This window comes from Pseudomyrmex gracilis, unplaced genomic scaffold (genome assembly GCF_002006095.1).
Source record: "Pseudomyrmex gracilis isolate BER0280 unplaced genomic scaffold, ASM200609v1 scaffold_80, whole genome shotgun sequence".
NCBI classification, from domain to species: Eukaryota; Metazoa; Arthropoda; class Insecta; order Hymenoptera; family Formicidae; genus Pseudomyrmex; species Pseudomyrmex gracilis.
Genome location: NW_018020664.1, coordinates 272,658 through 298,478, shown reverse-complemented (window position 1 = coordinate 298,478; position 25,821 = coordinate 272,658). Strand labels below are relative to the sequence as shown.

At 35.9% G+C, this 25,821-nt stretch overlaps 3 protein-coding genes and 1 long non-coding RNA gene across 8 annotated transcripts in view; 2 read left to right on the top strand and 2 right to left on the bottom strand.

Annotated features, from left to right (window-relative positions):
• Nucleotides 1-232: 232 nt before the first annotated feature.
• On the top strand, nt 233-7,290 carry LOC109855079 (ATP-binding cassette sub-family D member 1). The gene is made up of 9 exons (XM_020428910.1): nt 233-1,136; nt 3,761-3,999; nt 4,315-4,692; nt 4,777-4,871; nt 4,963-5,152; nt 5,246-5,343; nt 5,449-5,666; nt 5,883-6,336; nt 6,420-7,290. The coding sequence occupies exons 1-9, from the start codon at nt 562-564 to the stop codon at nt 6,465-6,467; spliced, it is 2,295 nt and encodes a 764-aa protein (XP_020284499.1). The 5' UTR covers nt 233-561; the 3' UTR covers nt 6,468-7,290.
• Nucleotides 7,291-12,304: 5,014 nt separating this feature from the next.
• LOC109855062 lies at nt 12,305-13,548 on the bottom strand. Its single transcript, XR_002250262.1, has 3 exons — nt 13,458-13,548; nt 13,290-13,367; nt 12,305-12,615 (listed from the first exon to the last, which is right to left on the bottom strand). It is a non-coding gene; the product is annotated as an uncharacterized LOC109855062 (long non-coding RNA).
• Nucleotides 13,496-17,332, top strand: LOC109855061 (protein glass-like). Its single transcript, XM_020428877.1, has 7 exons — nt 13,496-13,579; nt 14,231-14,494; nt 14,999-15,335; nt 15,480-15,770; nt 16,155-16,514; nt 16,636-16,803; nt 16,965-17,332. Exons 2-7 carry the CDS (start codon nt 14,431-14,433, stop codon nt 17,128-17,130), a joined length of 1,386 nt encoding a protein of 461 aa, XP_020284466.1. The 5' UTR covers nt 13,496-13,579; nt 14,231-14,430; the 3' UTR covers nt 17,131-17,332.
• Nucleotides 17,333-23,367: 6,035 nt separating this feature from the next.
• Nucleotides 23,368-25,821, bottom strand: part of LOC109855081 (C-terminal-binding protein) — a 25,050-nt gene continuing 22,596 nt past the window's right edge. For all 5 annotated transcript variants that reach the window (XM_020428913.1, XM_020428916.1, XM_020428915.1 and 2 more), the window contains exon 8: nt 23,368-25,532. In XM_020428913.1, the coding sequence (XP_020284502.1) occupies nt 25,397-25,532 (136 nt within the window). In that variant the 3' untranslated portion in view covers nt 23,368-25,396. The remainder of the gene's footprint in view (nt 25,533-25,821) is intronic.

Here is a 25,821-nt window from a genome sequence, read left to right as displayed (position 1 = left end):
TCAGAACGTTTAAAAAATTCGCGACTCAAGAAAACGCCAATCCACGTGCGTGTCCACGCGCTTTATTATTATTATTATTATTATTTTGCCGAATTTGGACTAGCAACTGCATGTAGTTAGACATAAATAAGAAAGTAAGCTCACATTATATTAGAACAGGGCACGAGCGAAGTAACTGTCGGCAGTCAGTCGGCGTGATACGTGCGTGAGAAAAGCCGCGTGGAAGCTAGGCCGAGAGACGTAACGGGGGATTATATACCGTAGTCGAGTTCGATGCGAGCGAGCAAGAGTCAGTCGCCAGCTGGTGGCCTGGTTGGACGGTTGTATTAAATCCGTTTCCCTCGGTCACGTGTGCGATCGGATCGTCAATAAACGCGCGGCTTATTTGCTTCGTAAAGGAAGCAACGTGGACTCTCGCGCGTGAGAGGAAGAGACCCGACGGAGTCTCGTAGATGCACCGTTATCGCCACCGTCATCGTGATTCCGGGAATAGCGCGAGATGCGCGCAATTAAAAATACTCCGAGTATTTAATCGCGCACGAAGACACGAAGGAGAAGAGGATGTCGTCGGTGTTCTCGAAGCTGATTGACAGCGTGTCCGCGCGCTACGGGGTGCGACAGGACACGCTGACACGCGGCATCGCCGGCGTTGCCACCGCGCTCTATATCTTCAAGCTCGCCTATCCGCACGTTGTCACCCGTCTGAAACAGCTCCAGGAAATCTCGAGGAAAGACAGTGAGTCACGCTTCAAGTGTGACAAAAATGATGCCATCTCGCCGGCTTGTCTTCCCGGCGACGGCGACTTCGCCGGGAACAACGGCAGGAATCAGAAATCGTCCGTTGGATTGGATCGCAACTTTTTGCGACAACTGATCAACTTGTTGAGGATCATGGTGCCGGGATGGCGCAGCCGAGAAGCTGGTCTGCTCGCTTGCGCGACGCTGACTTTGTTGACGAGAACTTTCCTGTCTGTGTACGTGGCCGAGCTTGAGGGTCAGATTGTGAAGAGGATCGTGTTGCGCGACGTGCGCGGTTTCGGACTGATGCTCGCGCGATGGTTCGCCATCGCGATGCCCGCCACCTTCGTCAACTCCGCTATCAGATACCTCGAGGGCCGGCTGGCGCTTAGCTTTAGGTACGTTCCTGAGTTGGACGTCTTCCTTCGTGTGGAACACACAAGTGCGAGAAAACGCACGTAATTGAAGCGTGGAGGTTCGGCTGCGCGAAAGCAGCATCTTGTGTGCGCTCCGATTCCTATTTAAACGACAATCGAATATGTAGTAAACGCTTGCAAACGCGATATGATCTTTTTTTTGCAGAGCGCAGCGTGTGTTTTCTCATGCCGGGTGTTTTTTCATTTTTTAAATGTGAGATTTTCACATGTTTGACTTTTTGCATTACATCAATTTTATTTTATCTTTGAGTTTTAAAAAACGAAAAAATAAAAGAGAACAAAACTTATGAGTTAAAATGGCACAGACTTGTTTGCTGAAAAAATATTTAGTTTAGAGTTCATCGTCATATCATATACAGGAAGACAAACGCGATAACCTTTTGACTCATCAGACGTTGCAATTTGCTTTTCGAGCACAACAGATTAAGCAATAATAATAACAAAATCAAGCAATACAATTGAAATTTACGTCATTAACAATTAATTAAATTTTTATTATCAAAGTCAGATAGAATGTCGCATATTAATCGACAGGTGCTGACATCTGTGTCCAGGTTTAAATTAGCATTTATCTTTCTATTGTAATTGAGAGAATCCATTGATACCGGATTTCTCGCTCAGGGTCCGCGAACATCTAAATCCGTCACTAATGATGCAACAGTATAATGGCGTAAGGCGTGTATTCTTGTACCTGTTGCGTCGAGAATTGAACTCGTAATAATGTCAAAGCGCTTTAAACCCCACTACACGTATTCAATTAACATGTATTTAAATCGTTCACGTTCTCATCTTCGTAAAATTGCGATTATCTTGAATTTATCACGATATTAGTATTTTTCGGATTTTCTTTCCGTTGCACAAAAAAATGCACAAAAAAAAAAAGCGATTTTTCTTCCAGACAGACATAACGTCCACTAGGCGTTCATTAGTGCGCTTCCTTGTGACATTCTAATGAACGTTTGTCAGAAGTTTATACGAGAATGCTGCGTCATGTGCAAACTGATACATGTAAAATTAATTTCACGATAATTTTCAACGATATGATTCATGCGATCTTAATTTATTCCTAATTTACTTTAAAACATACGAAGAAAAAATTTATCTAACAAAGTGTGAGATATTAACAAGGTCAAGTGGAGCAATAGAAAAAATTTTAACGACATAATTAGAATGTAACGAAACTGTCGAAAAATACAAAAAAGTTACAAACTTTTCGAAGTTGAATCTTCCTCGGTGTTAATAATTATTATTTTTGTGTTTTTTTTCGACAGTTTCGTTACATTCTAACGGCTGATTTCTTCATACCTCTCGATATAGCTATCCTCTGGATAAATTCCTCTGAGAACCAATAAGGAGAACCAATTGTGGGAGATAGCTTCTAGATAAAGTTATCGAAAACTTATCTGGAAGTGAACAAATTGACTGTAATTGTATCGTTAAAATCTTTTATATTGCTCGATTTGACCTCTTGTTAATATCTCACACTGTGTTGTTTACATTACGAGCGAGTATTGCATATATTTACAAAACGTTATCTATTTTGTGAAAAAAAAAAGTTTATCAAAAATTCAATAAAATAAATTTATATTTATTTGAAGTTCAATGTAGACGCTAAATTTTGACTCGGGATGTTACATAAACATATTATATTTGTCATCGCAGTGAGTTCTCCCAAGTGAGAAATAATTGTTCATTATGAAAATATACATGTAAATTATATCTCGCTCCCATTAATAATGTTTCGTCCTTGTAAATAAAATAGACTTTCTATTGAAATGATCTCCGTTGTTGATACGTAGACCATTGCGCACATATGTTTTACAAGCAGAGCAGATGTTTTTCAAAGAGCGCAGATATAAAAAAAAAAAAAAAAACAGATGTAAGAAAACCAGATTTATCAGACCATGAAATGCTCAAGATCAAATACAATTTTTTTTATGCGCAGCAAACAACTTTACACAAACAGATTCTTTTTTACTATTTACAAAACAAATTATATGCAACGGCTACTCACTCGCTAAGTATGGATTAACAAAAATCGAAACCCGCGTGACACGATCGCTCGGAACAACTCATTTCGGCAAGTTTTTTGCAAACGAATTCATTCGACTCGTCTCCTCTCTTGGGTTTTAAAATATTCTTCTCTTCATTTGCATTTAGTAAGAATAAAAAAAAAAAAAAACAAGTTGATGCCTCAAATTACTCGTTACGCGCGAAATTTGCGACCTTCGTATTCATAAAGATAACACGTCTTTAAAAAACAAAAAAACGACTAAAAGACGACTTAGAAACGTCTTTTTGTTTTTTAAGATGTTTTTAACATATTTGCTGACTTTTCTGTGCTGTTCAGGTAGTTCGATCTTTTTTACTCCTACCTTATTTATTATTTATTCCTAGCTTATTTATTATATTCCATTTCATACATATCGTCTTAAAATGCGAACCGTTTTAGTGGCTACGTCCATAAAAGTCAAGTTAAGAGAAACGAAGATTCTGGATGTAAGATCGGTTTAAGAATGTTTAAGTACTATCAATGAAATTCCGGGATCTCTTACTGTAATTGTCTTTTATTAATTGTCGTGCAGAGAACGTCTGGTGAAGCACGCCTACAAGATGTACCTGAGCCAGCAGACTTATTATAGGATATCAGCATTAGACACGAGGCTCGATGGTCTTGAGCAAAGACTGACAGATGACTTGTCCGAGCTAGCCGGTTCTGTAGCGCACTTGTATTCTAGTTTAACTAAACCTCTGCTGGACTGCGCTTTAATTGGCCTCGCGCTCGTTTCATTCTCGTATAAAATGGGCGCGAGAACAATACCAGGTAATAACATATAACATATATTTATATAATATATATTACAATAAATATTTCTATTATAATATATATATATATATAATATCACTAAAAAATAGTGATTTAACGATAATAACATATATATATATATATATATATATATATATATATATATATGTATATAAAATATATAAATTTTCGTTATCGTTAAATCACTATTTTTTATATAACATATAATATAAATATATATTATAATATAAATTATAATATAAATATTATATATATATATATATATATATATATATATGAGAAAAAAATTAATATATTCCGTTATTTACGCAGGACCACTGTTAACAGCAGCGGTAATCGCTGTAACCGGACAAGTTTTACGTTTTGCTTCACCGAAATTCGGCCACTTAGTTGCCGAGGAAGCGGCACGACGCGGCAGGCTGAGGGAGGCTCACGCTCGTATCAGCGCTCACGCCGAAGAAATTGCATTCTACGGGGGACACGATACCGAACATCGTTACCTGAAGTCCTCCTACAAGTCTCTGGAGAGGCATCTGCAACGCATCCTCACTGTTAAACTGTGGTACGTGATGCTGGAGCAATTTCTGATGAAGTACGTGTGGTCCGGAACCGGACTTCTCGTTATCGCCATGCCGGTGCTCTACAACGCCGCCGCAACGTCCGAAAAGACGATCAATATGAATAACGACGGTGCGTGCAGTTTGTCGCATTATTGAGACAAAAAGAAATTGTGACATTAATATTGTTTTTTTTTTATTTTTATTCGCTAAATAGACGGCGTGAGCGAACGAACGAGATACCTGACCACTTCGAAAAATCTCTTGAGTTCCGGAGCGGACGCCGTTGAACGACTGATGTCCTCTTACAAAGTGCGCACAAAAGTTTCACTACTTCTACACTGTTATTAAATTCACATTATTTCAGAATTCTTTTTGTAACAAATTATTTTCATTGAAACAGGAACTGGTCGCGCTGGCGGGATACGCGGCACGGGTCAGCGAAATGTTCGACGTGTTTAAGGATGCTGCGCTCTGCAAATACAAAAGAAACGTCGTCAACAGCTCATCGCCGAAATCTTTCTTGAACGGCAACGCTCAACAAGCGATAGAGAAAATAATTGAATTTAACAATGGCACTCCGGTAATAAAAGGTAAAATACATAAAGAAGTTTAAGTACAAAGTTTTTGCTTCGTTGTCTCTCCACGCGGTATATAAAATTATTATTATTGTGTAATCTTTACAGGAATTGTTCGCGAAAGCACGGACGGCAGTATAAATCTAATTAACGTGCCGATAGTCACGCCCAATTGCGAAATTATCGTGCCCAGTTTAACGGTCGACGTAAGTGTAGCGCAGATTAAAACGAAATTTACGCATTCGCAATTATCTTTCGCCGTTTAAAATCGCGCGAGGAAGATATTTTATAATTTTTCTTAAATTTTTTAGATAAAACCAGGCGATCATGTTCTAATTACGGGACCCAATGGTTGCGGCAAGAGCTCTCTCTTTCGCATCATCTCCGGTCTCTGGCCCGTCTACGACGGCACTCTTATCAGACCGGCCGAGAAAGAACACGGCAGACCCACTCTGTTTTATATCCCGCAGAAACCTTACATGAGTGTGGGATGTCTTCGGGACCAAATCATCTATCCGGCGCATTCCAGGTCCGTAATTACAAAACGATCGATCACAAAAATGAACAAGTTTTATTGGAATAAAACAAAAATTGCAATAAAAATCAAGCGTGTGAAATATTTTTTACACTAAATATGAAATATATTAAAAATTAAAAAAGTATTAAGAAAAGTATCTGAAAAAAATATATTTTAAAAATTAAAATATTTTTTTATGTACTTTTTAACATTACGTCGTTGCAATAGTACAGAGAACTGTTCGGACGAGGACCTATTACGGTTACTTGACGACGTGGATCTGCGGAGTCTCGTGGAGAGAGAACCGGAAGGTTTCGACGCCCTCGGCGACTGGAATTCCACTTTGTCGGGTGGCGAGAAACAGCGGCTCGCGATGACGAGACTCTTCTATCACGCTCCGCAGTACGCTCTGTTGGACGAATGCACGAGCGCCGTAAGTCTCGAGGCTGAGGGAATAATCTACGAAACCGCGAAGAAGAAGGGAATTACTCTATTGACCATCACTCATCGAGTGGCGTCGCTCGCCAAGTATCACAAGTTACTGCTGAAATTCGACGGCGAGGGCGGATGGACCTTCGGACCGCTCGACAAGGACGGATTGTCGGTGACGTTGAACGGCGAAGTGAAGAAGAAATCAACGCAACTGGAAGAAGCAAAGACCAGTCACTATAAAATGCTGCACGTGCGTAAAAATGCTTCATATATGCTGCGTGTTCACTCACTTTTTTAACTTCGATCTACTATATTTAGGTTTTTTTTTTGCAGGAACTGCGTGACATCCATCCTGAAAACACCTACGTGGGAATCAGTTGAAAAAATTATAATCTATAGAATATTATTTTCTACACGTAAACACAAAATAAACACATCTATTAAATATCATATCTATTTCGTATGTGTGAGGTATGGCAATCTGTAGTTTCTATCGTATATATAAAATATGAAATGGATATGAGATTCTCGGGCAAACAAGTATTTTACGGTGATATACATGAAAAAGTGTACATATATATATTTTTAGGATTGCAAGAGCTGTACAAAGTAACTTTTTTTATATTTTTGTCTCTTTTTTTTAACGGATAAAGACGACACACGTCACATTTATATGCCTTAAAAAAAAACAACATATCGCAATTTCTCAAAAGACTCAAGCGCGAACGCCGGAACTGACCAATCATGGATTTGGAAAATCAAAGATTTTCTCAAAAAAAAAAAGATTTTGTCAAATTGTCGCGTTTGATCTAGCAAAACGAAACATCGTGTGCCGCAAACTTTATCGACTGCTTTTTTGTAAGTTGGTTTTCTATTTATAAACGTGCTTTAAATATAAAATGTGTGAGAAAGAGGTTTTAGTATCTTATTATAAAAAAAAAAAACTTACATAAAATGCACGCGAACGTGTAAGTGTGATATACGGAATAACTATTTTTTGAAGAAAAATTGTTGGAAATCTATTTTGAAAAACATTTATTCATCGAGTATATAAATCTGTTATGTAACATTAGTAAAACCAATGTCGCGTTAGTCGTTTTACAACTGATGTACTATCGATTGTGATCAAGTGTTTTTCTGAAAGAATTAACCTGTTCAGAGATGTCTTTTATATAAAAATAAAAATTACGTGAACGTTGCAAAATATGATGTAAATTTATTTTCCCCTCTCCTCTTCTGACGTGTGTGTGTGTGTTCGTACGTAAATATAAAATAATTACACAAATAATATAAGCTTTTTCGATTATTTAAAACTCAAAAGTTTCATCTTTTTTATATTAAAAAATAAAATAAAAAGTAACATAAATTTAAAAAAGATACTCGAATTTTTTTCAAACAACTTTTGAACGGAGCAATTGAAATTCAACAATTAGTACTTGAGTTCGAAATTTTCCGGCAAATAATTTCCAAGAAAACAAAAAATAAACTTAAAATAAAAAAAATTCTCTTTCTTCGTTCGAACTTTTGGAAAAAATTTTCATCAACATTGTCATTGCAGCTGCAACGGCGACAGCGGCAGCGGCGGAGGCGGCGGCGGCGGTTCGCGTATTAATTGCGCTTGTTCCGGGGAAAAATTCAATTACGCGTGTTTCTTTGTTTTGAAGGCGGCTGCAGGGTGGCAAAACGTTAGCAAGGGTGGGTGACGAGAATGGTGGCTAGGGATGGCAGCGGTAGGGGTGGGAAGACCTGCAATTCCCGATGAGCTTACCTCCGGGAAACCTTGCAAACGCCAAACGTCGATACGCCGACTCTCTCGAACCGGCAGCAGCCATCTTGGGGGTTGTTGTGTGTTTCTCCATCTCTCCTTGCTCTCTCTCTCTCTCTCTCTCTGTCTTTTTCTCTTGCGAACTAACATGCTTTAAAATATTCGGCATTGTTGGTCTGACGTCAAGCAGAATCGCGATAAATTGTGAAAAATGATGGAATTAATTAATATTCGTTTTGATAAACGGGAAAAAATTGAAATCTATATATATATATATTAATAAACATCTTATTTCAAATGATCTAAAAATCACACATTTTAGAGAAATATACATAAATAATACTATAAACAAATTTCAAATTATTGTATTTTATATATTTTACACACATACAATTTTCAAAGTCGTTCACGTGTAACGCGCAATCTGTGTATAAAAAAGTACATATATTTCCAATATCTCTTGTACATCTTCCTACTCTAATAAGCTCTCAGATCAAACAAACCGTAGATAAAAGATTAGCCGAGACACCCCGTATTCTTTACATCGCATGTAAGTCGCGGCGTTACGCTGCGGTCATTCACAATTGAATGATTAAACCGCATCGGGAGATGACAGGAACCGACGGTAATAGTCGAGGATTAAAGATCTTCCACCTCTGATGAGATAGCAGGCTATCTTCTGTCAAACGTAGTGATTGCGGATTATATACCCGGCACGGTTGCGATAAACGTTTCGATCACAGTTATTTAATTAAATTCGCGGTGTGCACAAGAGCCAGAAATATCCGACTTTCGTTCACTGCGGCCGATATTCCGCCGATATTACTCAATTAAACGTCGAACAAGCGTAATTTGCGCAAATACGTTTTCAAGCTTTTTTTGAAACAACTAAATTATTATTGCGAGTCAAAGAGTCAAATGCCGTGAAATTTTTATTTTTTTAAACGTATAATATTATACATAATAATTCGACTTGAAAATTCATATATCGAATGCTTAAAATTTGCATCTCTTATATATATGCATAAATAACTAACTCCTTTTATTTTTCTTCCTCGGTAAAATTTATTTAAAAAACCTATTATATACGAAAGTCATTTCAGGAATTGTTTGACTCTTAAAATTCTTACTTTAGGGGAGGATTAAGTTTGTTAAAATATTAAAACTTACTAAAATGTGTACGGCGGACTTTTGAAACGCGCGCGCAAAGTCTTCCGTTCTTCTCTTCCGAGTCCGCTTTTTTTATGATCTTCAAAAATTTCTTTTATCGCTTCTCGAATATCTCTCTCGACGAGATAGAGAGAATTGTGGTTTTGTTAAAACACTTCAGATGATGATCTTCGCTCGTGGTATGACCGTGTACGAGCCGCGTGCGGCCGGCTGGCACGCGCCTTGTGTAATTCAATCGGCTATTCGAACGAACTGTCTATGGCGGGATCGGGAAAGGTGGACGATGAACACATACACACATTCTAATCCCGAAGGAAACGGTTTACAACCGCGTGTGTAATAATCCTCACGGAGTCCCAACTTATTTTCTTAGCCGGCTCTTCGGCGGCAGATGCTCACAATTAAAGTCTCTTCTTTTCATCGTCGCCGAAAACTTGTCTCGTGTTACCGATTCGATGAAAACTAAATATCAAAAAAAGTGTACGTAATTTTGCCTACAGTAATCTTGATGCAAATACATTTTTTTTACACCTCACCTGAAGATTGTTAATACATTGCGTGTCTATATATATTTGTGCGACCTAAAGTAAACAACGCGAGATGAATTTTTGTTTTCTCTCGGATCTGAAGTTATATGCATTACACACCGCACGCAAATACGCACGTGGTCCTCACCGCGCGGTAAGAACGATAAAGAATTTGGGGGCGCGATTGAACACGTGTTTGCACGATCTGCAATGGTGGTTAATCGCTTTTTTGATGTCGGCTGTGAGCAAACACAGGTGCGCGACGAAACAATCTCGTTATCGTACCTGTCGCTACTTCTGTACCAGTATTCTACGGATTCGCGAATCGAGAGTGAAAAGGGAGAAGGGATGACTCAATAATCGTCGCGAAACGGGGGGGAAGTGAGAAGAGAAAAATCGTGAACTCGGTTGTGAAAATAAAATTTTCACATGTATGCAATTTGCGTGTATGCAGGTGCGATAGACTTCGCATTAAATCGAGAAAATTTTATCAGTTTTATCAACGCGATCGGCAAAGCGGTTTAAATTAAAACCGCTACACAGTCGATCAAAATGATACATTCTGGAGAAAAAGGGGAAGCGATTTTCTACGAGGCCCTGTGTAAATACCGCAGGCCCAATCGGCTGGAAATGTAAGCCAATACTCAGGTTGTATACATGATGTGTCATGAGATCTATCTACGCGATTCTCTCGCTCGATGCTTCGTCTTTTTCTTCGTCTTCTCGCTGTTATTCTCGCAACCTAATATGAAGTTTAGTAATTTGTAATTAATCAACAAACAAGCTCCCAAGAAGAAATGCAAATTAAAAACAAACCTTATAAGTCATAATTTAAAATGGTGGTAATTGCTTAAGTCATAGTTTAAAATGATGATAATAACACGATAATTGTTCAAATTTCATTGACATTTTGACATTTCAATTTTTATTCTTGACTGTGTTCATTTCATATTTGGCTTCTTAGGATTGACAACTACCTTAATTTTATCCATTATTTTGTAAATAAATCTTGTTCTCTTTGACATAATCTTGTTTATAAATAAATAATTTATCTCCTATATGAATTCTCAAAGATTTTTTAACATGATATTTAGCTGTTGACGACCGATGTGTGTTACAGTTTTGAATTTTATATTATTAAATTTATATTTATATTTTATATTTATTAAGGTGTATGAGACTTTTAGCAACTATTTTATTTCACTCTCATATAAAATACACAATTATTACTTTTTAAAAAAATATAAACAAACTGTGATTTTGGTTTATTTATATAGATTGAGTGATAATCACTAAATGATCAGAACGTCAACAGAATTAGGATAATTTTTTAATCCATTGTTATTTATTATCACCGATGGATTATAGCTTAGAAGATTTATTTCAATTAGTAAATTGTACAAAACTTATTTTATATATAATCTGAAGCCTTAAGTGTCTTTGACCAAATAAATAGCAAAAATAAATATTATACAAGACGCATACACACGCGCGCACACACACACATACACACACACACACACAATACAACAAACATTATGTAACAGCAAGTTTTCTTTTAAAAAAATATACGTATCTTAAATGTCAGAATTGATTATCCATGATGAACGCACATCCGACTATCAGATATCTAATGTAATCGCGAGCACCGAATGACGGGGGTACAAAACACCTGACTGCGTACTTCCGATATATATGCGGACACAGGAAGAGGAAGTCGACCGCACAAGAGCACAGCGCGCTAGCACCACCGCTCTGTGTGTCATCGTGTCGGCGAGAAGGTGTCGGTGACAAGCAAGGATCGTATTTTCGGTCCGTTTTTTTTAAATTGATCATCTAGACACACATCCTATTTTTGTTTATAGTCACCGATAAATAACGGATATAAGAAATTTACAATTAAAATATTTTTTAAGGATTAAATCGCGTATACAAGTGTCCTTACACGTGTATACGCGGAAAAAAATTGAAACACAAAAGAGTCGATATAAATGATGGGTAAGCCGTGACGAGAGACCAAGTTATACGATAGAATCAACGAATCCTTTAAGAAAGGGATGCGAGACTTTCGCACGTCGAGCAGGATGTGTATTTTCACGACCGGGCTCATCGTTGACTGGTCAATAATCTACGAAAAGGAAGGCATTACAAGCCGATGATCCCGTAAAGATATCGGCAAGCAGGACCACCGTGATCGACGCGCGTAATGGTATCTCAAGAAAATATAATACCCTCCCCCTTTCTCGAGCCAGGTAGGATATATCATCGGTGTAGCCGAAGCACGAGGAAGATCGCCGATCGCCCATGATCGCTGAATGAGCGATTAGTATCCCGTGTCATCGGCGTCAATATCGTGCAACGCGTGTTCGTAGACATTCAGTGGCGACGGACAGATTAAAAAAAAATAAAACACACACAAACTGCAGTCAAAACTATGCTTTGTTAAAATGCTATAGAAATGATGGTTTTGCAACCATCAATTTTGCTGGACTAAGACGTCGTCGCGAACAACTTTAACCAAGTTTTCTTTTTTGAAAAAAAGGAAAACCTTTTGTCATTTTTAATATATTGTAAAATTTTTTACGTTTTTACGCGCGTGTTTTAATTTATTTTTTTGTAACTTATAAACAGAAAACTTAACTTTCCGGTCGAGAATTGAAATTTTCTGGCACGCGATAAAAAATCACATTATATACTTTGTCTTCGCTTCGCACGTCACACACGCAAACACAGACACTTTTACGCAAGTAGGGGTACATAAGACCCGAGAACGATATGTGGTACACCAGTTGGTGGAAGAAAAAGTGGCGAAGAAGAGAAAGGGCAACGAAAACCGAGACAGAGAGAGGGAGAAAAAAGGGAAGAGAGCGGTGGAGTAGGGTTCGTCGAATGATACGTACATAGTCAGTGAGCCGCTTCAAGGGGTGAGAGAGTGGGTGGTAGATAGGTGGTACATCGCTAGTTAGCCAAGAGACATTGACATGCCATCCCGCCAGCATGGCAGTTAGTGTCTTTGGAAGTCGCATGCCGTCGCCTTCAAGTTTTCACCGCTCGAAGTGTTCGCTCTCTGGAAAAACGATTCGAAGTTGGGGATGTTGTATTGTTGTTACGTCAATCAAATAATTCGCTAAAATCAAAATTCGACTCGCTGGAAGATGATTAGTTGACGAATAAGCGCGACACAGTGCACGCGAAGTGGTTCATTATTGTTGTAAAAGTGTAAAAAAATGAGATACTGCAATTGTGATTACATTACGATTCAATGTCAGATTTTTAAAGCACGTTCACAATTGAAGAACATTGTGAAATACGACACTAAAACACAGTGAAAAGTTACTCCTGCGAAAAGAGAAACGCTACGAGTGCACGTTCAAGAAAGCAGAAAAAAATTCGAAAATTATAAAACAAATTTAAAGTAAAAATTAAAATTGTTAAAAATGTGTTTCTGTGTATAATATATATATATATATATATATATATATATATATATTATATATATAAAAAAGCTATACAGAGAGAAAATTTTAATGAAGCTAGAAATAATAAGAAGAAGTGAACGTGAAAGTGAGAAGTTGAGATGCAAAGGATGTGACTGTCACACAAATAAATAGTGAAAATTGTTTTTTTTACACTTGTGAATGAAATAAAAACTTTACAATTTTACTAAAAACAGTGTGTGTTATAAGTGTCATCGCGCAGATGTTGTTATACCGCGTGTGTTGCGCCGTTGTGCCCGATTACCTGATTAAGTGATGCGTCTCGTCATTGAGCTGGAAGAAACGAGATTCCGCAAGTAAACACGAAACTGGGAGTTTTTCCCTGAAAAAAAAAAAAAGATCGAGATTACAATATTAGCGACAGAGATTCGAAAGAAAATAAGAATGAAGACCTCTCTCGCGGAGTACGTACTAGATGCGAAGATCATATGTAAGGAAGATGGAGACATCGCGACTCTGTGAATGGGAATATCCGCCGACAGGTTTTCTGCAGAAGCCTCTAGCAGGGACCGGCAGGTCTTCCAAGCCATAAAGGTTCGTCTTTACGCGTGGCGAGCCGTATGCACGTGTATTTTCCTTCTTCATTCAGTCATTCATAAAAAGTCATTCATCGATTCATCTCATATTTTGATTTTCGCGATTGCGAAAAAATATCCGATAACAAAAAACGCGCGCGATTGTCACGTAAAACAAACTCACATACGTATTTACAGAAATCACATCGACGGTTGCAAGAATGTACTTTGTGCCCAATGAAAAAAAAAAAAGCATTCAAAACGTTTTCACGATGTTTATTTCCGGTAATGTTCGATGTGTTCTTTGACAGGTTCTTCTGAATATTTAATTTCAGCTTTGTCTCGTATTTCAATCCTATTTCTTTTTACAATTTGCAATTTTTGTCCAATCATCAATTCGAGCCGAGAGCAAAAATCAATAAATTCGACAATAAAAAAAAAGTTGATATATCTCGAATTTGATTTGAAAAGTTTTTTCTCACCACTCTCCTGAAAATGCGTCATCTCAAACACGTTCTTTTGATTGTTCGAGTTCTTTTCATCTCGCAGCACGCTTGATCAATTCGACAAGCGTAATATATATATTTTAAAAAAATAAAATCAAACTATATATTTCTTCACCACTCATTCACTTCCACTTGGTTTATGTTGTGCGTATCGTAAAAAACAGCATCGATGGCGAACGGCGGCTCGCGGTGAAGCTGCGCACCGTTACCAGGACGACCGGAGAGGGCTGGATCACAGCGCGTCTCCGACAAAGAGAGAGAGAAAGAGAGAGAGCGAGAAAGGCGGCGAAGATCGCGAAGGAGGGGTAGGTGGATGCAGGGGTGTGCATCTGGGGGATAGGTGGCTGTCGGAAATTTCGCAGAGATGGAGTTCCTGCAGAATCATCACGCGATCAACACCTCCGAGCCGCCCTACACCCTCGGCACAGGTGAGAGACTCGAGTTTTTTCCATTCCGATTTTCAATCTCTTTCCCCTTTCCCCCTCCCGAAGACGACGCGCAAAAAATCACGCGGGTGACAAAGTGAAACTCCCGCCGCTTCGACGTAATTGTTATCCTGGCGCAACGTCCAATTGACGATTCCTCTTAATGGAATTCCTTCTAAAGTCGTGAGGAAAAGTGTCGTGATTTCTTTTTTTTTTTTTTTTCACGAAGATACTTTGTGTCAGTTTATGAAATTTCGAAAAATAAAACGAAAAATGAACATTTGCACAAAATAAGCGTTTTAACGAATATCAAATAATATAACATTAAGTGGTAGTTAGTTTTTTTTAGGTAGTCACTATGTGTTGCGAATATTTTTCAACCGATACTTTCAATTGCGTTATACAAGAGAAATATGATTTTTATCTTCTATTTAACGTTTTTTTTTTTTTTTTTTTATCGCGTTTTAATCAAACTCACCCAGTCGAGATTGTTGCTTGAAATTTTAGGTAGCGTGGGTAGCATCGAGGCGACTATTTCGTCGAGCCTTTGCCCAGGATCGTTGGGCGTGCTCTCGGCCGACGACGCTCTATCAACCGACCATCAGAACGAGGAGGCGGCAGCTCTCGGCGCTGCTCTGCAAGGTACGCTGCGCCTACAGGATCTGCAGAGCTCGCCGGATGACATCGGCACGGAGCAGGGCCAGCAGTTTTCGACTTCCGGCCAAGCAGTGAACGAATTCGGGGCCAGCTTCTGGGTCGACGATATGGCGGGCTTTCCTCTGCCTCCGTTGGATCTGGACCCGCTGCCTCCCGGATTATTCAGTCCTTGTTCAGGAACGTACAAGTGAGTTGATTCTCTTTTCCTTCTTCTTCTCTTGTATCTCTTCTTCTTTCTATCTCCGCTTTCTTTTCTTTTATTTTCCTTCGTCATTAATTTCTCGACAACAATTCTTCGATGGAATTCGTAAAAATCAAGGTTTTTTTCCAGCTGGGGTTGCTCGCGCAGCGAATGCGTGCCCCGAACGAGCAACGGTGCGAACGGCGAAGGCGTCGCCGACGTTCTGTTGTCCCTGAAACACGCGGTGGTGCATCCCGGAAGTCCTACCGCCGGTTATTACTCGACCGGAGCCAGTTCCGCAGCCGCTCATCACTACTCGCAGGACTATGTGCAGAATCTGACACCGGCGGTCCCCGGTCCGGGTCACTATGGTTCCGCGTCCGCCGCCATGTCCGTCAACGTGTCAATGAACATGACCATGAACATGAACATGCATTCCGGGTAAAAAATACGTGAATGTCGATTCTCTTCATGTTTTATCCTATATTTTCTTTTTTTTTTTTTTGTTTCTTTTTAGTAAAAGTCAGTTTATCATAAGTCTGTATATCGCGGTTTTAAATTATTCGCTTTTCTCTCTCTCTCCTCTCTTTCCCATCAAACCACTTTATTTTGTAAAAATTCCTCTTGCCCGAGTTTCTACTCACATCACTTATCGAAGATTACATCAGCCCTTGTCACTTCGATAAAAACATTCATCCCGCGACAATGGTCGCCATCTTACTTTTTATATCCACATCTCACAAAGTGCACCTATATATTCGATCCTACATCCGATCCCGCTATACGTATGAATTTTTATCTCTGTGTGCATGTGTGTATCTCCAGATACGAGCAAAGCTATTCGTCGACGTGGGGCGTGGAACCCCTTCTAAGTCCCGCCCCTCAGTATGGCAATCCGGTCGAGGCGACGGCGCAGACGACCACGAGAGTGAATCAAGGCGCGCCGGCCAATAGCGGTCTGATCGGCCATCCCCATTCTCACCCTCAGCCGCATCACGGTAGTGGCCGGCTGCAACTCGGGGGTGAACACGCGATTTGCGTGGGTACAGGACCGAGTACCGCGGGCGGCGTCACCTCCGAGGACAATGGCAGACCCAATTTGTGCAGAATATGCGGGAAATCGTATGCCAGGCCTAGCACCCTCAAAACTCACCTGCGCACTCATTCCGGAGAAAAACCGTTCAGGTCAGTTTTTTTGATTGATTTTGGCGTCAGGCACATAGTTAAAAATAAAAAAATCTTTTTAACGCACAATTTTTGTTTCGAATTGTAACACGGGACTTTTAATGTAATTTTTACTTTGAAGATGTCACGCATGCTCGAAAGCGTTCAGCCAAGCGGCAAATCTGACCGCCCACGCAAGAACGCACTCCGGCGAAAAACCGTTCCGATGTCCGGTGTGTGACAGGAGATTTTCGCAAAGCAGCTCGGTCACCACGCATATGAGAACGCACTCGGGCGAACGACCCTATAGGTACGTAGGTTGAATTCCCTCTCAGAGCTGTGATGAGGCAACAGTTCTGTTTGCTTCAAATAATGTAATAAATAATATATCGCGGCACAAAGCAAAAATAATAATTTTACTTGAGTTTATATTGTTGCAACATCAAGCGTTAATCCCTCATTCGTTTTCAGGTGTCGATGCTGTAAAAAGGCGTTCTCCGACAGCTCGACGCTTACCAAACACTTGCGAATTCATTCCGGCGAGAAACCGTACCAGTGTAAGCTGTGTCTGCTTAGATTTAGTCAGAGCGGTAATCTCAATAGGCATATGAGAGTCCACGGTGGTTCCATGACGTGACACAGTCCTGTATCAGCGCAGTCCACGATGATGATCAACGACGCCAGCATGGCGCATCAGCTGCCCAGATGCTGTCGCATACCTGTGATCCGATTGAGAACAAACTCTCCGGAAAAATAAAAAAAAAAATAAACACAAAGAAAAAAACAATGTGTATACTGAAAAGCAGTATAATTAACGTACCAAAGTAACTGCAAATTCAAATTAACTATTTCGAAATAATTTTATGTTTCGATATATCGGTATTTTAATTTGTTAATTAACTTATTACGTTTCTTGATATATTTAATTTATTATTATAATGTAACTATAATAATGAGAAGAGTTAAAAGAGAAATTTGTTTGCGAATAAAAATATCATCATTGAAATCTGGACTTTGAGATAATAAATTTATATATTATAAATTCTGTTATAAAATTTAATATAAAAGAACTGTGTGATATATATATACACACACCTTGATTTCTTTTAATGTTAATTCTTTTTTTTTTCGTTCTTTTTATTTTGACAAAATCCAAGTTTTGTGATGGTATATATCTTAAAATTTTAAATGAACAGTATAAGACAGATTTTGGACAGATTTTTCATTCAAACATTTTGAGTTTCTATTTCTCTGATCTTAATCCTATCCCTGATCTCAATAATAATAATAAACTCGAGTGCATGCATATAATGTTATTTTATGTGTAAACAGCATGAAGGGACGCGGGAGGAAGGGAAACTGAAGTAATTAAACAATGGACTCGAGTGCGTAGCAATTTTACACTGCTAGCAAGTAAAATTCCGTCGATATTATTGTACAAATATTGTATTTATTATAATTATTAATTATAATAATAATAATGTTACTCGATTTTATCGTGACACCTTCTCTCAGTTATTTACTCTATCGTTTATCGAGTGTCAGTGGCTTTTCTTTTTTTTTTTTTGCGTTGTGGTTCGCTTCTCTTTTTTTTTTTTTTTAATTTTGTTTGCAAATATTCGCAATAAACGAAGAGAAGTAGTTTTGGTGCAGTTGATTCTTTTTCTCACAATTGAAAACCAGAAGAGATACAAAATAAAATAAAAGAAAAAAAAATGAATACAAGAATATCAATTGTTCTATCTATACAAGTATATTCGCACAAAAAAAGAACTCCTTAATTAAAAATTAATTATGAATTAAAAGCACAATCATTCTTTCTCTCTTTCTCTCACACGTGCTCTTTCAGTCTCTCTCACACTCTTTTACTCTCTCTCACTCGCTTATTTATAATTCCACAGTATCAAGGATCGTATTCTTTATCTTTCTTAGGGAAAGAAATATCTCGAATATAATTGTCTCTTATACGCATCAATTCACAATTACTTCTTCGCAATTAAAACTATATATAAATGAGAACAACTTCTCTTTCCGTAGTTTTTTTTTTTTCTTTCAAATAAGGTAGCTTTATTCTCTCACTTTCTCGCTTTTCTTCGCTCACACTCATTCTCTTGTTCTCTCTTTCTCGTTCTCTCTCTCATTCAACTCTATATATATTTTATTTATATATTTATATATATATTTATATATATATATATAATGTGACGTATTTATAAGTAATAATATTTTTGCAAAAAAGAAATATATTCATAATGGTTTTCCTACGTTATGTCGATACGATTACGCCAAAACGAGCCGATTCTTCTTTTTTTTTCTCTTTTTCTCTCAATCTTTCTCTCCCTCTGTGTTTTCTGTTTCTTAAGAAATAATAAGCTTCTACAGTATATTGGAAAAAGAGAGATCAACTCGTCATGTAGTAAACGTATTTTTTATGAATGTAGCATATTCTATTTAAAAATGTGTGTGTGTTCTGTCACGCGCTTCATATACGTGTTTATGAAAGTGTATTTGCATGATGTTTCTTCTCTCTCTCTCGCTTTGTCTCACACACACATACACATACACACGTCATTCTTTTTCTCTCATTTTTATTTCTTTTACATTATTTCACGTTACCTGTAATTTCGAATTTGTTTCTAAAATCGAAATTGAAATGACTGTTGTTTTGCATTGGTATTGGAAATGGCAAATGTAAAAACTCGATTGCAAAATTATCAGTAACTTTTATTTTCACAAATTTCCACGCAAATACCAAATTCTGTCTATCTTCTCTTTTTCTATATTTTTAAATTAGTTAATCTTGCTAAAAAGAAGACTACTACAGAGATTTGTACATATATGTATAAAGAACCTGCTGTTTAAACATGTGAAAGAAAGTTTTAGTTTGTTATGTCAAGAATTTGTTATATAAAAATCACCTTCGTTATTTTCAAATTACATAAAGTATATTTTTATACATTTGTCTTCATATATTTTAAACATAAAAAAATTGTTTATATATAATGTAGTTTTATTTTGTATTTATTATTCACAACTATTCAAGTCTGATAAGTGTTTCTACAAATTTGTCAATTGAATGACAAATCAATAAGTAATAGTAATTATCCATCATAATAAAACATATCAGAAAAAATGGATTAATCAAAACTATACAATACAAATATAATAAGAAATTGTATATAGATATGTGTTTCCATAAAATAGCTTTCTCATCTCTCCGTATATAATTCTTTTTATTTTAGTTTTTTTATTTCCATCACATTATAATTTTCATTACTTTTTTTGCATAAAATTGTTTGTATTTCTTGACAATTTATCTTTGTTGCAACTATATCGAAAATTTTTTATCATCGCAATTTTCTTGTACCTAATGAAATAATTGTGCTACAATTATCAATTAAGAAAACTTCTTTGTTACTTCCTTTCTCACCTTTGTCACTCATTCGTTCACATTCGCTCTCTCCACCCCATCTCTACACACATCTTTGTGTTTGTTTCTTTTTTCACTTTTTTTGTAAACTTTGTGTCAATCTAACTTCGAATTAATCAAACTCGCTCATCAAAAACAAAAAAAAAAAACAAAAAAAAACAATTGCTATATACTTAATCAAGAGATACAAAACATTTATCGTATGGTAATAATCTATCGAGAAAGATTGTTAATTATTAGTAATTAATTAATTAATGATATACAGATTTCGATGAAGATGCTGCATTATTGGGAGACATGCTTTCTGAAAGTTGTTAGAAAATATAAAATAGTTACTTATGAAGTGTGGAAGTTAATAAGAATTGTTTTATTCTGTATGTATGTACATTTATTACGCGTATATGGCGTATATGGCGAGTTTAATGAGTTACTTATGACAATGTAAAAGGCAGTAATATCAAGAAAAAATAAGATGAAGAAGGAAAATAATACAAATCAATTTTATAATAGTTTGTTACGTTAGATTTTATGGTTTGTCTTGCCAACAAAGAGAAATTTTTTTCTCATTATACTTAATATTTTCTCACTTTATATGTTATTACAGCAGATTCAAGAAATTTGTAATAATACTCCGATTGTCACCTCTGTTTATGCAGCATTTTCACGTAACCTAAATTGAAATATATGTTACAAGAGCAATTACATTTGTCCATCTCAAAACACACACACTCACATATACACACGCGCAAAATTTGGCTTAGAAAAATTACAGTATTTATTAACGAGAAAAAGTTTTTCAAAAATTGTTAAATTGTCTGATATTTCGTAAAAAAGAAAATCATTAATTATGTGTAATTATTTCGATTATTATATTTCCTAAAAGAGTGAAAAGTATACGAAACCAAATACAATGTGACAAAATAATGACTAAGAAGAATATAAAGATCTTGTGTATGTATACATATCATATATATGTATATAAATTTTTACTGTTTTTCTTTTATTGTCAAACTTAGGGTAAATAATTGTGCAGGGAAAGAATTTATTTTGTTTCTTTATTCATTAAGCAAATATACTTGAAGTGTAAAATATTTAATACGATATTATACAATTATTCATAATAATAAACACAATAATAGAAGTATTATCGTAAAGTACGATATACACAATCAAAAATAAGATAAAAACTGAAATTTGATTTTGAAAAATTAAGAAAGTATACGTGTGTTTTATATTAAATCAAATTTTAATAGCATATCAATAGAGTTAGAGTGTTCTTATGCAAATATCAATGAAGTTAAAACTTAAAAGTAAATGCCATAATTCGAAACTAATTTACATTTAACATATGAAGTATAATAATCGAGTCTATATGACGAATAGGCTAATATCGCGCAATACTTTGCGTTTGGTTGTTGCAATTCATCTTTTTTTCTTTCATGAATATATAAATCCTTCCTTTTTTTTTTTTATACAATATTACAAAGAGGAACAACTGTTTAAGTAATTGTCACCTGAAATTTTGTCTAAAAAATAAATCAGTTTTTTTCTCAGGTTTGTTCGTTTTAGTCGCACTTTTTCTGCACCACCTCTTTTTCACGTACTATTATTTATTGTATTTCACCTTAGGCTGATCAAAAATTCGATTTGCTTGCTTCTTTTATAATCCAAAAAGAGAAGGATTAGAAAAAAATAAAACAAATCAAGTAGAGAATAAATTTTTGACCAACCTGATATATTTTTATATTAAACTTCTTTGCTTTTTTCTACATTTGTAAAATCATAAAAGAAAATGCTTTACGGTGAAATTATTTCTTAACAATATTTTATAAAATTTCCTTTGATGATTCTATAAAATACTTATTAGCTCTTCTTAATGAATGTAAAATTACTTTTTTATCTATCTTTATGTGATTTCTTCTCTGTAATAACTTTGCAACAATTACGTATTTGTGCTACCTCCTAACACGATAAAAACTGAGTGCATTTGAATTTTTATTACATTCATTAACACAGCCAATAAAATCAGAGTTGTTAATCATGGCGCTTTTATCTGTTTCTTGCCTCATTTCTTTGTCTCTCTTCGCTATTATATAATTTTATATACTTAGAATTAAAACATGCTAGTGTATTTCAGTACGTAATATATATGTATAAGAAAAAAATTATAATTTGTATCGTCTAATTGAAACTTGCATATATACATGTATTAGTGTGTGATTGTTTTTCTCACAGTATTTGTTTGTTTTTCAATTTCAAGTAATTTATTGTTTTTTTGCAATTTTAGTAATTAATATGATGCGAAACGAAAGAAAAAGCGCCACAGTCAAAAACGCTGAATAGAATCATTAGGATTACGAATAAACGGCCTATTACTCTCTCTGCTACAAATGATGTATTAGATTGATTAAAAAGTTCATTCGTTCTTTTCTCTTTGATTATATATATTCTACACAAGAATTTTTCTGAAAATTTTAAACAAATTCTATCTTTCAAGCTGAACAACAAATTTTTAACAAACGGCTTTCTTTATTCGCATGTGTGTGCCACAACATTTATATAAAATTGTTCCATCAAGAGTTACGTATAAAAAACGAATACATTTTTTTACCAATCAATCCAATACATTTACACTTTTTGTTGTATCAAATAAAAAATTGTCACTCTTAATAATAACCTCTTTTATTCAACAATATTAGAACTAAAGGATTTATACGAGCACGATATGTTCGTGTACAGTAGAAAATTACGTTACTAATTTACTCAAATACAAACAAAATGCAAACAAAATCAGAAAATATTAAAATTGATACGTTGTGCGAATTCTATAATTTTCTTTCCTTATCGAGATTTCTTAGTCGAAATAATTAACTGGAAAGTTGAACCAATCAAGTCCAAAAACTGTATAATTCGAAAACTAGAAAAAATAAATTACTCGCTTAACGAAAACTGTTTCGATCTAAAGTTGATGAAAAGAATACAATAATGGAAGACCTGGCGCAAAAGAGATATGTATCATCATGAGTAACTTTCTAGACTTGAAATGCATTATCTACTTTATGATGAATTTTACAAAGTGGAAGAAGCTTCATTTCTCATCTCGTAGAACCGAATTATTGGCCAAGGGCCAACAGAGAAACAAATGCATCACGTTATATCTTTACAAAAAATACATCTTGAGTATTGTCAAGGAAGATCTTGAACTTATTTCTATTACGTAATAAAAAATGATGTGATAAAATATAATGTTTTATGTAAGAAAAAAACGCAAACGTCGTTTTGTTTATCGTTTAACATATATATACATATATATGTACAATATTCATCAGATAAATCTCTCTTATTCCAACTATTGCCAAAAAAGTCAATTCTAAAAACTGACAATGTTGTGGCTGATTTTTTTTGTGACAGAGCTTTCGCTCGTTAGTAACTTGTCTCTTGTCGTTCAAGAACAATCGAAACAATTTGCTGTCTATTCATTGGAGAAAAAAAAAAATCAGAGTGTGTCTGTCGATAAACACGTTTCTAACTTCAAATTTCAAAACTTATCGATGAAATGTTATTATATATGGCTGCTTTCTTTTTAAAAGACAAATCGACAAACTCGATTAACACATTCGAGTTTGACTCTCCTCCCAAGAAGAATCAAAGAGTGTCGATTATCACAATTATAAATGGAAAAAGACACGTGGCGATTTGTGTCAAATGTGTTGATTGTTTTCTAAACCGAAAGCAGTGTATAATACTTTCTTTGGATCGTCAATTTGGAACTGTGCGTGCCAATCGATATTTTTACCGAATTTTTACGATTGGTCGTTAGTTTGTTTCTGAATATTTCTGCGCACTGCAAGCGCGGAATTCGCCAATTCTTAAATCAAAAACAAAATGTGTCATGTGTCGTGATTTTGTAAATTATATTTGATTATTCTTTCTTTCAAACTTTACCCTTAGTTAATGTGTATTACCTTACAAAAAATACAGTAAGATTGATATGTTTTCTGATTTTGTTCGCACTTGATTCGCATTAATTTATTTTCGTACTGCGCACGAACATGCGTATCTATGCTTGCATAAACCCTCCAATTCTAATATTACTTCCAACGATCGTTTCATTACATAAATCTCATTTAATATTTTTTTTCTATAAGTACAATTGTTTGTACGTGTGTGTGTGTGTGTGTGTGTATGTATGTGTGTGTATATTGCGAAAAAATTTTTTCTTTAATGTAAAAAGATTCAAGTATTCGTTTCTTGCAAGAAGAGAGTGCGAGAGAGAGTACGGCTAAATTGAACAGACCTTTTACATTTACAATTACACCTTGAATTGGAAGATCGTAAAAGAAACTGAGTTGTTAAACTGTTGTCATTAATTCTGCCTAACTGTATTTGGTTTGATTGCGACAAATTATATCAAAAATGCATTCTAATGTGAACTTCTAAAAATGCAAGAACGTTAAACGCAAACTCACGCACATACTCAATTATGATACCTACAACTTTCATCCTCTTTCTCTCTCTCTCTCTCCCTCTCACCCTCCCTCTCTCATTCATTCATTCTGTATCGATCATTCTCTCTTATCTCTTTCACACTTTCTTTCCTTTTTAAGGAAATTGAATACACTAGTTTGGTACGACTTTGTGCAAACAGAAGCTCGTTGCACATTGAATTTTGATCCGAATCTTTCGCTTTCCAGGCGATTATGCTCCAGGCGAAATGCTCGAACTATTGAGCTATCCAGATCTCATTGCTTTTAACAGTCTTCGCTCCTACATTCTAACAAAATAATAATAAATCTAATCTAATAAAATATCTTTTGTAATGTTTTTCTAATTTGTTTTATATTAGCCATTGCCATGTGTGAGCGGAAGAGTATCAAAGGCAATTAAAAATTCTTAGTTCTTTGAATTAAAATTAAACAATATTTAACGCCAGAAATATATTTAAACTTTAATTAGCAGAGTCCAATGAAAATCTCAAGAAATCAAGCTCTGGAGAATATATACTAATAACTAATCATTTCTATATGAGATAAGAAAAAAAAATTAACAATAGATTTTTGTTTTGTTCAATACATTAATCAACATAGGGTGAAATAATTCACACTGGCTTTATATGACTTTATGATAGTACTTAACTTTATATTCGCCGAACATCGAGAATGTATAGTGAAAGCATTTTGCCCAAAACAGTTTTTTTATTATCTTTATAATAATACAATACACTAATTTCTGTAAAACACTAATCACAATTTGCCGATTGACAAACTCGTTATTTAGGTACAAATAAACCTGTGTATCAGTTTTCGGTACGTACCTGTTTAACAATTGGTAGAAGTCATGCGCAACGTAATGTGTAAGTCTTATTTTTTTTACTAGTGTATTCAATCATCATCAAACTTGTCATTAGTTCCATTCACACTTTAACTTGTCTGCATTTATCTTCGCCATTCTTTCTCAAGAGTACAGACTCTCCTTAAAATTTCTCGGAAGAAGCGGAGTGGACAGATTTTACGGAGCTTTCGTATTCCAATCTTTCGGCATCATGATTATTCCCATCATTGGAAGAAGTAACAGTAATTACTTCCGCGTTGTTGGTAAGACGACTCAATCTAAACACATGAAGTCATCAAGAGGAGAAAATTAGGGGTGGTGTAGTGCTGATGTCGCTGTGTGGTCGCGTAGCAGCTCAACAACAGGTCAAGTGTGTGATGGGGTGGGCCGGGGGGTGGGTGGTTGAAGAGGTCGGGTGGAGGGGCGGTACTGGTAGTTCGTTCGCGTATTTCAGGAAGTTTCGTTATTTTATCATTCAAGGTCAACGGGGGCTTGGGGCGGGCGGGCTCGGCCGGGGGTCGGGCTCGCTCACTATGCTGTGTGGTAGACCGGGCAGTCCGGCGGTAG

Excerpts from the sequence above, each read along its gene's own strand:
- LOC109855079 (XM_020428910.1), top strand. The coding sequence starts at position 562 with ATGTCGTCGGTGTTCTCGAAGCTGATTGACAGCGTGTCCGCGCGCTAC. Across the intron at positions 1,137-3,760 it reads CGGCTGGCGCTTAGCTTTAG|AGAACGTCTGGTGAAGCACG; the intron begins GTACGTTCCTGA and ends ATTGTCGTGCAG. Across the intron at positions 5,153-5,245 it reads TGGCACTCCGGTAATAAAAG|GAATTGTTCGCGAAAGCACG; the intron begins GTAAAATACATA and ends TAATCTTTACAG.
- LOC109855061 (XM_020428877.1), top strand. The coding sequence starts at position 14,431 with ATGGAGTTCCTGCAGAATCATCACGCGATCAACACCTCCGAGCCGCCC. Across the intron at positions 15,771-16,154 it reads AACATGAACATGCATTCCGG|ATACGAGCAAAGCTATTCGT; the intron begins GTAAAAAATACG and ends GTGTATCTCCAG. Across the intron at positions 16,515-16,635 it reads TCCGGAGAAAAACCGTTCAG|ATGTCACGCATGCTCGAAAG; the intron begins GTCAGTTTTTTT and ends TTTACTTTGAAG.